Source organism: Abramis brama, assembly GCF_963993115.1.
Source record: "Abramis brama genome assembly, chromosome: 20".
Lineage (NCBI taxonomy): Eukaryota > Metazoa > Chordata > Actinopteri > Cypriniformes > Leuciscidae > Abramis > Abramis brama.
Window position 1 is genome coordinate 25,466,437 of NC_139982.1, and position 13,415 is coordinate 25,479,851.

The following is a 13,415-nucleotide window of genomic DNA, read 5'->3' on the forward strand; positions in this document are numbered from 1 at the left end:
GATCACCTACCAACCAGTAAGAATTCCGGCTCTCACAGACGTTTTTCTTTAAGAAGCCCTCCTGTTCTCCACTCATTACCTGTATTAACTGCACCTGTTTGAACTCGTTACCTGTATAAAAGACACCTGTCCACACACTCAATCAAACAGACTTCAACCTCTCCACAATGGCCAAGACCAGAGAGCTGTGTAAGGACATCAGGGATAAAATTGTAGACCTGCACAAGGCTGGGATGGGCTACAGGACAATAGGCAAGCAGCTTGGTGAGAAGGCAACAACTTTTGGCGCAATTATTAGAAAATGGAAGAAGTTCAAGATGACGGTCAATCTCCCTCGGTCTGGGGCACCATGCAAGATCTCACCTCGTGGGGCATCAATGATCATGAGGAAGGTGAGGGATCAGCCCTGAACTACACGGCAGGACCTGGTCAATGACCTGAAGAGAGCTGGGACCACAGTCTCAAAGAAAACCATTAGTAACACACTACGCCGTCATGGATTAAAATCCTGCAGCGCACGCAAGGTCCCCCTGCTCAAGCCAGCGCATATCTAGGCCCGTCTGAAGTTTGCCAATGACCATCTGGATGATCCAGAGGAGGAATGGGAGAAGGTCATGTGGTCTGATGAGACAAAAATAGAGCTTTTTGGTCTAAACTCCACTCGCCATGTTTGGAGGAAGAAGAAGGATGAGTACAACCCCAAGAACACCATCCCAACCATGAAGCATGGAGGTGGAAACATCATTCTTTGGGGATGCTTTTCTGCAAAGGGGACAGGACGACTGCACCGTAGTGAGGGGAGGATGGATGGGGCCATGTATCGCGAGATCTTGGCCAACAACCTCCTTCCCTCAGTAAGAGCATTGAAGATGGGTCATGGCTGGGTATTCCAGCATGACAACGACCCGAAACACACAGCCAGGGCAACTAAGGAGTGGCTCCGTAAGAAGCATCTCAAGGTCCTGGAGTGGCCTAGCCAGTCTCCAGACCTGAACCCAATAGAAAATCTTTGAAGGGAGCTGAAAGTCCGTATTGCCCAGCGACAGCCCCGAAACCTGAAGGACCTGGAGAAGGTCTGTATGGAGGAGTGGGCCAAAATCCCTGCTGCAGTGTGTGCAAACCTGGTCAAGAACTACAGGAAACGTATGATCTCTGTAACTGCAAACAAAGGTTTCTGTACCAAATATTAAGTTCTGCTTTTCTGATGTATCAAATACTTATGTCGTGCAATAAAATGCAAATTAATTACTTAAAAATCATACAATGTGATTTTCTGGATTTTTGTTTTAGATTCCGTCACTCACAGTTGAAGAGTACCTATGATAAAAATTACAGACTTCTACATGCTTTGTAAGTGGGAAAACCTGCAAAATCGGCAGTGTATCAAATACTTGTTCTCCCCACTGTATATAGTCTTGTGAATCATTTAGAATCCTTTTCTGACCATCAGTAATCAGTTTGAGAACCACTTCTCTATATTAATGAAAGAATGCTAGTGTCATTAGTGGTCTTAATCACGTGCTATGCTCTGCCAAGTCATTTTTAGAAACTTTTAAAAGTCCTCCGTGCAAAACATAGCTAGTGCCATACCACTGCCATGTTCATTCTATAAAAGCTTCACTCAGTCCTTAGTAATGATTCCTATGTAGCACAGTGGGAAATACAGACAGATACCTTAGATGCCAATGAACTGGTTGCTAAGAGTCACTTAAAGTTCTACCAAAAAAAAAAAAAAAGAGTGGGAAAAGTGATTTGGCTAATCATTAGAAGAATTATTAGCTGAAAGGTAACACTCCCGGCTCAGGCTACAATGATAAATGTTCATGATGGGGTCAGATGCTTGGTCAGAAGTTGAACTGCCAACAGTTCCTTTTGGCTTCCTCCTCTATGGGTAAACCTTTTAAGATGTACGCCATCTTTAGGTTTAACTCGCACGCTAATCAACTTACTCCACAATATTTCATTAGCATTTAGCTGATATTTTAAACGGCAACAGAGCCACTACAATGGTGTTGCATTCTTGTTCTAATCCGTTTTTTTGTTAGGTCTTCTAAAAAAAATAGCAATGATAAAAAAGAGCAATGTTAAATGGAATCCCCTATGCCTTTGGGAGCCAACAAATCCAAGCCGTCTCCATTAGGGCAACAGCTGCTGATTAAAACAAGCACCATGAAGGGTAGGTAGAAATGGCATGACTTATCCTTGAACTTTAGTGGGAAACTAGAAACCCATGCATTGAGAAAGAAAATAACAGCAACAACCAGCAGAGTCGCTGGGTTAATCGTGTCCACTTGAAAAGTGGCATTAGCACAACGATAATCCGCTATATCAAAAATAAACTCAATTAGAGATGATTATCGCATTACTTTTTGTACAATAGAGAATTATAATGTCTTTAAGGGGCAAAAGTCGGACCACCATTATCTAGGGTCTAGCCAACCACTATCAGAAAACATTCTGCACAAAAACAACTCTGAATATGTGTATAACGTACTATTAATAAAAAAAAAAAACAGTTTGACCCTGAAGTCCCCTAGCAGTGTTCAGAGTAACTGACACATCAGCACTGTCCGCTGGGTTTTTGGCTTAATCTCCCTAAAGCCTCTAATGGCACGGCAGAATGAACAAATATTTAAATGCCTCGGTGGATACACACACGGCTAAAATTACACAGAGGGGGTCATATCTTTTTTTACCAATATTGTTGAAAAGTGTAAACTAGAGTGCCACACATTTACACAAACGCATGCGTACATTCAGTTCTATAACTAAGAAATAGCGTCAAAGGTTGCAGATATCACATCCCCATAAGCGGCAAGGTGACTTCATTACTGACAATACCACTGAATCCCTCTCTAATCCAGACAGACAAGAGTCTATAAATTATAACCTACACCTGTGGGACATGGACTTCCTAAAGCCAGAAGAGCTTTAATGCTTTCATTCTCTCTCAATGGCATTCTCCTGGCACAAATGTGGGTAGTGACTGTCACTCAGCAGTGGTCCTCATCGTTTAGTTACATAATACCATAGGATAAATATCCCGACGTTTGAGAGGCACACTTATGGATCGTGAAAAACAAGATGGTGGGGGCAAGGAGGACAAATATTGAAAACTGCTGAGTTCACGGATAAGGCTACAAGATAAAAATAATGTCAATGGAAATAACTCATCTCTCGTCTTGAGCTTGGTTAAAAGAAAAGAGCAGGTGGGACTTGAGACATTCCATGTGGTTGCCCAGAATCAATGAGAAGAGCCAAGATCAAGATGGCAGAGACAAGAGCCCCGCCCAACCCGCTGACTCACAAGGCAGTGCCTAAGCACACATGCAAATGTTTGAGCGTCAACAACAGTACGACTACATCAATCGGGCTGAGTATCTCGATAATCAAGCATGAATTTCAAGGTTGACTGGTGCATTTTGTAAATGTACCCTGCGATCCTCTGCAACAAATCATATTTTCATTGATTGCTCTATCAAGACTTAAAAACAAAAGGTACATCAAGCTCATGCAACCTGGTCAAAAGCTGTGAAAGGCAGCAAAAGACCACTGCGTGCAAGTAAAACAAGTCATTTGCTTGTGCAAGCTCCAGTGTGAGCTTTCTTTACACACAGCATGCTCTTGCCAACTGCAGGACTTGATGTGCATTCAGAGCATTGCAGAGATTCATCTTCTCGCTTACCCCCATTTGTGAGGCTTCCACACTGTTTCAACGTCGCCGTCCAGGTGAAGTGACCCGGCTTACTGTAGCTGTACATCTTGGGATGGTCAATAGAGTCAGAACCAAGTACAAAAGTATAATTGCCAAAGAATAACACAATGTGCAAGTATGTCCAATATAGATTCCTGTCTGCTTCTACCTACTACCACTGCCTCTAGCCCACTCACTGAGTCCTGAATTTAAGGGTCGCACCTGGCCGTTTTTTAAAAGCCCCCCTCCCTTTGGGTAAACTCCCCAGCTGGATTCCGGCCTGACAAAAAGTAACAGGGGCAAATGTAGAGGCCAGTGGGATGTAAATCAGTCTAGGGTGCACAAGTTGTCTAGGGTGCTGTGGTGGCTTTCTGTGGGGGGTTTGTGTTGTGTTTTTATGCAGCTTCTTCAGACAGCTTATATGGCAGGGTTTATAAATGTGTGTGTCTGTGTGGTTGCATGGGCGGTAGACTCAGAAGCTGCCAATGGAGGATGTCCAAACTGCCTCTTGATTTGTCTGTCCACACCATACAATATGAATAGTATGTTATGCCAGGAATGCATGAGTGAAAATAAACCCTATTTATGCAAGCATGCAACGGGCTCCCTTTGATCGGCATGACACAAACGTTAACAATTATCACTGCAGCACATATGTGCATCCTTACCCTATCCATGTTGTCCACATTTAAGGTTACTTATTCTTCTCCCTCAAGCTCTGATAGACTGCATCAGAACAAAACAGTTGTACATCACCATCTAAAACCACCATTAGCGTCAACTTGGTTGCCAAGTTCAGACAGTGATGTTTAGTTGCAACAATCACAAGAACTTCACTTGGTGCGAGAACATTAGCCTGCCGAGACGGAAAGTGCACAAAACGCCACAGCTAGGCATGCATGGGAAGCTCAGAGAAGCATATCTTGTAAAGACGGATGCCTACAACTACAAATTTACGACTGCTTGGCCGTCTCCCAACCTTTTAATTAACACTTTACATCAGGAGAGTGACTCCTGCTTGCTGCAGAGCTTGTCAGAGGCCCAAATCTCTTCTGGTCTCTAGGTCTTGTTTTCCAAGCCTCTTACTTGAAGTCCTTACATTTTGCTCAGGTGAAATGTGGATTTCAGTTGAGTTTCACGATTTGTGGTATCCACTTTCAGCTTAGTTACCTTGAAAACACCAGCATACTTGCATGGCATTAAGGAATACACAAAAGATGACATTTTGAAAAATGTCCATACAATAAATCCATTAGGGTTGTTGTTTAGACCTCATTGACTTTCAAAATATGTTCTTTGTGTTAACAGAAGAAAGACATTCATACAGATTTGGGACGACATGAGGGTGAGTATGAAAACTTTCATTTTGGACTTAATCCCTTTTAGTAACCTAAGCTGCAAGACCTAATTTGTCAAACAGCATCACATGAAAAATACAGAGTGGTTGGCAAGGTATATGAGCAAAGTTTTGGTGTCCCCACTAGGCTTCTTAAGCTGCTAACTGCTTCGCAAGGTTGTGCACCATTTAGAATTTAATTGAGAATGCCTTTTGAATTTGAATTGAGGCAGCAAACAATATCCAGAAATGCAACTTAAATGTGAATGCAGGAAGAATTACAATGAATGGAAAGTCAATTAAATTATTTAAGGAAGGACGGATGGACAGATAGATACAGTAGATGTGCAGAATGTTGAAGCTCTTGTACCAGTGCAAATGAGACATGCATAATCTATGGTTGTGTTTCTACCGCTTCAAGACCTACCAAAGGGAGCAGAAGATGGTCTTGACAGGCATCCAGCTTCAATGGTACAAGCGTGGGACCTGAGGCGGTTTTTGTAGCTATTGTTTATCTTTGAGAGGGGTAAAATATATATAGAGAGCTCAAGGTACACAAGCTTGCTCGAGGACAAACTGGAGGTTCAAGGGGCTTATGAAACCACAGGTCCAGTAGCTAGCTGGGAGCAGTTTAATCCCAGCCAAAGCAGGCAGAGCGTAATCATATTTTCTGGGGATACCTTTCAGCAGACCCCATCAAGTCCCTCACAGAGAGCTTCATCTCTAAAACAACAGAAAACACTCCTCCTATTTCTCCCTCACCTTCCCTGTGGCATCACTCTTCTTACACATGGAATAGCACTTTGCTTGTTCTTCTACCATTTTGAGCACAAAAATGTTAAATAAGTTATCACCCCGAGTGATGCAGGGCACCTATGACATACTTCTATGCCAAGCTCCTCAAGAGGCCCATAAATAAATAAGAGCAGATCTGAGGATACTCGGAAGAGTTAACCACTCAAAGCTGTCAGTTAACAATCCATCTTGAAATCTTGATGTGAACCATTCCCAAGTTAAAAGCAAAAATAAACATCTTTCCTCATGACTCCTTCATTCCTTTTGTAAAACACTCCACAAACAAGCTCCTCAATGTCAGTTGTTTGCTTTACAATTTTGGCATGATACAGAGAATCAGTAGCAAAAACATTGTTAGAATCTCTGTGGTTCAGTGAGGAAAAGAGAGCACATGCAAGCATTTGCTTCTTGAAATCAATAAGTGAATGAGAAAATCAAGTACACAGCTGGCGTCAGGAAATTATTGATGAACTGTGTGGGCTGGATGTAATCCTTGAAAGTCTCACCAAGGACACACTCTAAACAATGAAGCCAAAATAAATTATTGCAGTCCACCCATGGACCAGCTGAACATTTTAAAAGCAAAAATGTTGTAACAAATTCATTTTAATAAAACACTACTTACAAAACTCAATGTGCACCATTAACTACACATGATCATTTGAACAATCAGTCATTAACTTATTTGTTTTAAGTCTCACAAGACTTAAATTGAACTAAAATTGCAGCTCTGCCACTGGAGAAATGTTATACTGTATGAAGACATGCAAAGAATACCCTTACAGTAAATAAAACAGGCTGTTTGAATGTTCACAGTTCATGAATTTAATTCTAATGCTTTTGAAGGGGGTGGGCTTGATCAAGTGATGACAACAATGCTTTAATTTCACATCTGAGGCCAATTTTCATTCCATGCTTAGACCTTCTTACAGGGGAATTACACAAATGTGGATACTGAGACCCTTAAGCAGACATACTTGTCATCTAGTGCGCTTAGCAAAAGATAACCTTGGTATGAAATGCACGTAGACAGACATCTCGAGTTGCTGGCTCCCACCAGTTAATAGATTAAATTTCTCTCAGGTTTTAAGAGTGTCTGATTGTTTATTTTCATCTGATAACCACGGTAAAGTGAGCGAGCAATATGGCAGTAATCACAACAAATCAAACGAGAGACATCTCAGTTGTTTATCTCAAAGGAAACTGAGGTCCTTTGCTTATGATTCTGTGTGAAGCTATGGGTTTAAAAGCCTTTTTACACCTCAGAGTAAATAAATAGAAATAAATAGAAATGTGACTTTATGAGATAGAATTGTGACATTTATAACTCAATTACATTGTAAATTCACAAAATTATTCCGTCAAAATGATTTATGATCATTAAAAAGATTCAATTATCTTGTAGTCACAATTGTTTGATTATAATCTACAAGACAATTGAGACTTTTCTAATGGTATAATTGCAGCCATTATCTCACAATTGCAACTATTTTTTTATATCTCAAAACTGTTTCATTATTGTGAATTTATTTTAAACAATAAGACCAGAAAAGGGCTTCAATGCATGGGTCACTGTTGTGAATATCTTGCTATAATTTTTATATAAATAAAAGAGACCCAAGACCCAAATAGAGGGCCCAAGTTCAATTTTACAACTTTCTCTATTGAAATTATCAGAAAAATCTGTCAAAATGTTTACTTCAGAGCAGCCAGCGATGCTTAATACGCTGCTGATCATGAGTGTAATCGCCATCTGCAAATCTCAACATCAAATTAAAGAGGATGACTCATTCCCTCATGGTCCACTAACTTAAAAATACCACGTTAAGCATCTTTTCTTGTCATTAATGGTATTTTTGGAGAGAGACGTGATCAGAGGGCACAGCGTTCACTGCCAATTCCGTATCTCCCCCTTTCATCAGGGCCACAGTGGACACAAAACTCTTTTCCCACCTGTCCTGCAACCTGAATGGGATGTGCATCTTATATTTTGTTCCCAACGCAACAGGACCTGCGCTGTGGAAGTATCCCGCCACGGCCAGGCTCAGGATTTTCCACTGGGCTCTTTTGTGAGCCAGAAAGCCTGACTGTCACTCAAAGTGCCGGCTGTAACATGAGCAATCGACCAAGCACTGGCACTCGCATGCTGGGGATGTCTGAAATAGTACTTTCCATAAAACATGCAGAGAGAGGGCAGTGAAATCTGACCTCAGGATCGGCTGCCAGCTCTCCCACCCCACTCTAATATCCTTATCCCCACCTACTCAAATCCTGCACCAGCAACCTCACAATAAAAACGTAAACATGTACAGAGAGAGAGAGAGAAAGAAAGGGAGGGGGGAAGCCAAGGGTCTTTCTGAAATTTCATCAGTCATTTACTGCAGCTGCAGGAACATAAATATCTGTTTGGGGGAGGGGCACATTCTACACAAAATATTAATTAAATATTCAAATCAACCCATATCAAATGTATTTTCACCTGTATGAGCAGTACGCTAACAAATTTACAGATTTATGACTTGTGCATGTGCTCAGAATGTAACATCATCAGCTGCGTACAAAGCAAATCCATACTTTTCAGTAACGCAACATCTGCATGTGAAGCCCAGCTATTCACGCAAGTCAAATAATATAAAATTATTAAAATTATAAAAAAATAATAATATAACCTAAAATGGTTATAAATACTGCCCGGCCAAAAAAAAATTGTTGTTTGGATTTAAATAGGCAAATGCCAATGAGTCTATGATTGGGTCATTATTGCAGTGATTATTAAGTTTTTAGCACGTTATATGTTTGGCAACAGTTCTTCTAACTCTAATTGATGTGTGTAACTTTTCATTTCTTAAACAACCATGTAGGAAGACACATCATGGCCATATTCCAGGATGACAATGTCAAGATTCATCAGGCTCAACTGTTACTAAACAAAAAAAACAAAAAAACACAAAAAAAATCACTGCAATAATGATCCAGTCAGAGACTCTTAAAGTCCCCCTGTGGTGAAAATCAAGGTTTTAATGTTTTATGTCTGTGTGGTGTTTTTAATATGCTTTAAACATGTGCAAATTCATGAGTGAACACCATTGCTGAGTATTTTCTCCTTAAAACTGCAGTGAACCAAAGACAGTCTCAAAAATGCGTTTTTAAATCGCTGGTGTTTCTGACGTCACAAACTACCTTGTAACCAATCAGATCAACGTGTGATCGTCAACGAGTGGATCTCTGAGCTGGTGCGAGTGAGAGGAGGCGGGGCTCATTTGCATATTCATAGAACTGCATATACTAAATGAGGCAAGGGTGTAGAGTTACATTCAAGCTATTTTAATTAAGGCATGAAGATTTATTTATTTTTTCCACAGAAAAAACATTTAAATATGTCATTTTGGTGATCAAAGATGAGTTTTAAGGGGTACAATTATTGACTACAGGGAAGCATTTGCCTATTTTCATCCAAACAGCAGTGTGTGTGTGTGTGTGCGTGTGTGTATATATACATATATATATATATATATATATATATATATATATATATATATATTGTGTGTGTGTCTATATATATATATATATTATATATATATATATATATATATATATATATATATATATATATGTATATATGTATGTATGTATATAACCAGCTGAGAGCCATTGATACCACGTGTTGTTGGTTTTTTTTTTCAACAATGCATGGCTTGTTATCTCCCTCTTGTGGTCACACTGTACCTCACATCCTCATAAACTACAGGAGAAGGATTTCATGACAGCTCTTGACATGGTCATGACAGCTAATATCACACACTCTTGACTAGTCTGACAGGAAATGGCATTAACATGTAAACACTATTTACATGCATTATAGATTAATACACTGCTGTATTTAGCAGTCTGTAGTATTTCAACCCAGCTCATTTAAGACTTTATGAACTCACTGGCCAGTATAAGCAGGGCAATTAACTTCAGCAGTAATCAGAGGAGATATATGCAGACGGGACACATTGAGTTATGAGACACTCGTAGGGAATGGGAAGAGCGGGTCTCGGATTTACAGCCACTGAGTTCAAACAGAGTTTAATTTACGTTAATAAAGTTGCTTCACTTGAACTTCGACTCCGGGGAAATGATAAGAAAAGATGGGCACATGCTGCCTCACATAAAACACTGTAAGAGAGCTTTTACATTGTTCATATTTTTTACAAAAAGAAAAGAAAGCTCATAAATTTCATCAAGTTGCTTCACAAGCCAGGAGCCAATAGCCCAATTTTGCGATACGGCCCACTATTTGGGCATTATTTTCAATGTATAATAAATTAATTGAAATAATGGTGTGATTATTTGTTTGTTTGTTTTTTCAACCAAATTTATATGTGTTGTTGCAGACATCGACAAAAAAGAAAAAAAAAGAAATTCAGAAATAAAAAGTGTGACAACCAGTCCTCCCCCTTTTTTCTAAATATTTATCTATAAAAAGGTCTATACTGCAGCAAACACAGTTAAGATTTAAAGGCAGAAAACTATCCTCATCGGATTACATCCTCATTAACTCTCATCTTACCCTTACCGGATGATGAAAGATAAAAGGGAACAGATGTTACGAGAGCAAAATGAATTTCTGCATTTCAGATTCACATCTCATGTGATGTGAAAATCTCGCAGGCATGGTTCACTATTGCAAATGGCTGACCGTCAGTAATTACTCTCTAGCCGTAAACCAGCATGATCAAAGCAGAGGAAATATTGGAAAGCTGCACAGAATAACAATTAAACAAGTGTTTTTCTGGATTCTTAAACCAACAAAACGTCTCAAAAGCAAACAGTTATAAACTTCACAACCACAACAAAACCGCAGGTTTACATGGACAATGTCTTCCAGACCTTCTGCATTGGATGCTCTGTGACTGTGAGCTGTTAAGATGTAAAAATGACAAAAATGACCATAGACATATTACTGTAATCTTCTGAAGTCATATGATAGTGTGAGTTGAAGACTAAAAGTTTGGCTTGTCATGGCACTTTTTTTGAGCTTAACAACTTTGGTCACCATCCACTTTCATTATAAGCAGCATGAACATCCTGCCTATACCATCTCTTTCTGTGGACTGTGGAAGAAATAAAAAAAGTAAACCTGTTTTGACCATAATCTCTCAATATTTATTTTTCCTCTTTTGGAAAGTCATGGAAACACTATCATGAATGTTTTTTTTTCTTTTGATGCTGGAGCAAGTGGGAATATATATTTGTTCACATTAGACGTTTACCCAACTACGAAATTCCCTTTTTTTAATGTAAAAAGGGTCCACTCATGTCACAGTATTTCAGATATAATCATTTACCTTATAACTAATGTACTTGGATGAGAGCAACAAACACCATTTTTAGTCACATGATTATTAAATGGTTTTAGGGTTATTTAACTATTTAGGCCGGAGATTCCGAAACTATGATACCTTCATATTTTAGGCTATAATTTAACAATACTTTTGTGTTCATGGTTCTCTGATGTCGGTAAATGGCCACATGGCATGATTTACTGCATCTGGTTTGAAAGAACTTGACTGACCCGCACAAAGTCCAGACTTGACTCCCACTAAACACCTTTTTGGGATGAATTGGAACAGCAGCTGTGATCCAGACTCCATTTGCCCAAAATCCGTCCCTGACCTCACTGAGGCTCGTGTGTCTAAATGGGAATGAATCCCTGGAGTCATGTTCCATCATCTAGTAGTGGAAAACCTTCCCAGAAGAGTGGAAGCTGAAGGAAGACCAGCTCCTCAAGCCCATGGTTTTTAACAAGCACATATGGGGATGTTGTTTAGATGTACTTTTAACCATCTATTTATGTTCCCACATGTCAAAACACCTTATATCTGCCCAGAACCACTAAGCACTTTTCAAAATTTATTAATAATCATCCGGTGCCAGATCACAGTGTGTCCTCGGCACATTATTCGTTTCACAGATAGCGTAGATGTCTAAATATAGGGCTTCAAAACCACAACGGGTTCATCTGACGCTTCGTTTGCTTCATCATCATCAGCTGAGGGAGACGCAACGGCATTAGCACCTCTCGCCTAAATGAACTGTCACGCAGACGACAGCAACAAAGACAGCAGACACTGTGAAGCTTCTTTCACATTTTAGGCTCATATTTGTGCACTGCAAACCAGTCTACTGACTTTTTTTTCGAGAAAACATCATTTATATCTGTACAAATATCTGATTTCAAAAGACCATCCAGTCAAATAAATACCTTATTGAAAAGATTCTTGTATGAATGATTTTGTGATCACACACAGAGCCCTAAACTGTAAAAAAATAAACAAGTTATCTAAAAATATGGTAAAGTAAAAAATACTTTTAATGCAAAATAATCAACCTAACTACATTAAACTGATTACTATACTTTTCAGTGTAAAAACATAGTGTCTGGTTTGCTAAATCAATGCAACTTTATCTATATTATTGCATATTTTTAAAATGCATTTAATAAAAAGAAGCATAAATAAATGTATTTTAAAAAAAAACCCATATATATACATTCTCTTATATTGCATAAATGACAAAAACAAAACAAAAAAACAATGAATATACTATATACTTACCACTGGTTAAGTGTTGTCTCAGCTTTCTAACCAAAGATGATTTGGAAAACGTCCATGGTTGGGTGGCCTGTGCAGAGGCTTCAGGTCCAGGCTTGACTTCACGCGTGTCTTCCATGTTCAACTTGCGTTTTTTGTGAGGAGAAGAGAAACTGGCTAGAAAGAAATGAAACGGCCTTCAATCAAATCAGGTGTAAAGACAAGTCAGTGCAGTCAACCTCTGTCTCATAGAAGCCTCTTTACAAACTGTTCCACAGCGAGAACATTTCATTTGAAATACACAGCACCACTAGTACGTCATGTGGTCAGATTTTACTGTTTGGCAACAAGTGCAAATGGACAGTGCAATTTACATAAAACCCAGCACTGCTGGAAAGTTTACGGTGATCTTCAAATATCAGTAGGATTACAGTGTTGCTATTTTAGGGGGCATTTGTCATCATGGTGGGATAACCCGAGGGCTCTCCTGTGACCCTCTTAGTGGCCAGCTGCGTATCTTTGGTGCATAAAGTTTAAAATGATGAGGGACATTACCATCTACTCATCAGGGTCATCCATCAAGTGGACCCCACATGAAATGTAATGCCCACGATTACGAGCCATCTTTCAAAAGACACATTACAAAAATTGAGATTTATTACCAGTTCTGAATGCTTTTGAATGGTGTTCTGTTCACAGACAGACAGACAGATACTTGTAGGCCTATTCATTGCTGAAAAAATACAAATATTATTAAATATATATAATCCTCCTTTTGGCAGCTGGCTGTCCCTGTCTGGTTTAAAATGGCACTTATTCATCATGTAAAATTAGATATGTCTTACATGGGTGCCTTTCAAGTCCTAAATCTTTTTTTACCCCAGCAAAAGCTGCTGTAAGCACTGCAGTAAATCTGTGGCTTTATTAGTACTACGATTTCATGATCTGACTCCTAATGACCGCAGCATATGCCGTCAAAACTCTGCCAGTCTTGCATGTTAACACAGTAAAG

At 39.4% G+C, this 13,415-nt stretch overlaps 1 protein-coding gene across 2 annotated transcripts in view; it reads right to left on the reverse strand.

The window, feature by feature from the left end:
* Window positions 1-13,415, reverse strand: part of agbl1 (AGBL carboxypeptidase 1) — a 209,140-nt gene that overhangs the window by 155,093 nt on the left and 40,632 nt on the right. Inside the window, exon 2 of one of the 2 annotated variants that reach the window (XM_084095188.1) lies at window positions 12,428-12,580. In XM_084095188.1, coding sequence (XP_083951314.1) covers window positions 12,428-12,542 — 115 coding nt within the window. In that variant the 5' untranslated portion in view covers window positions 12,543-12,580. Of the gene's footprint in view, window positions 1-3,685; window positions 3,860-12,427; window positions 12,581-13,415 lie in introns of those variants that run through there. The other variant, XM_084095189.1, reaches the window with a different exon arrangement.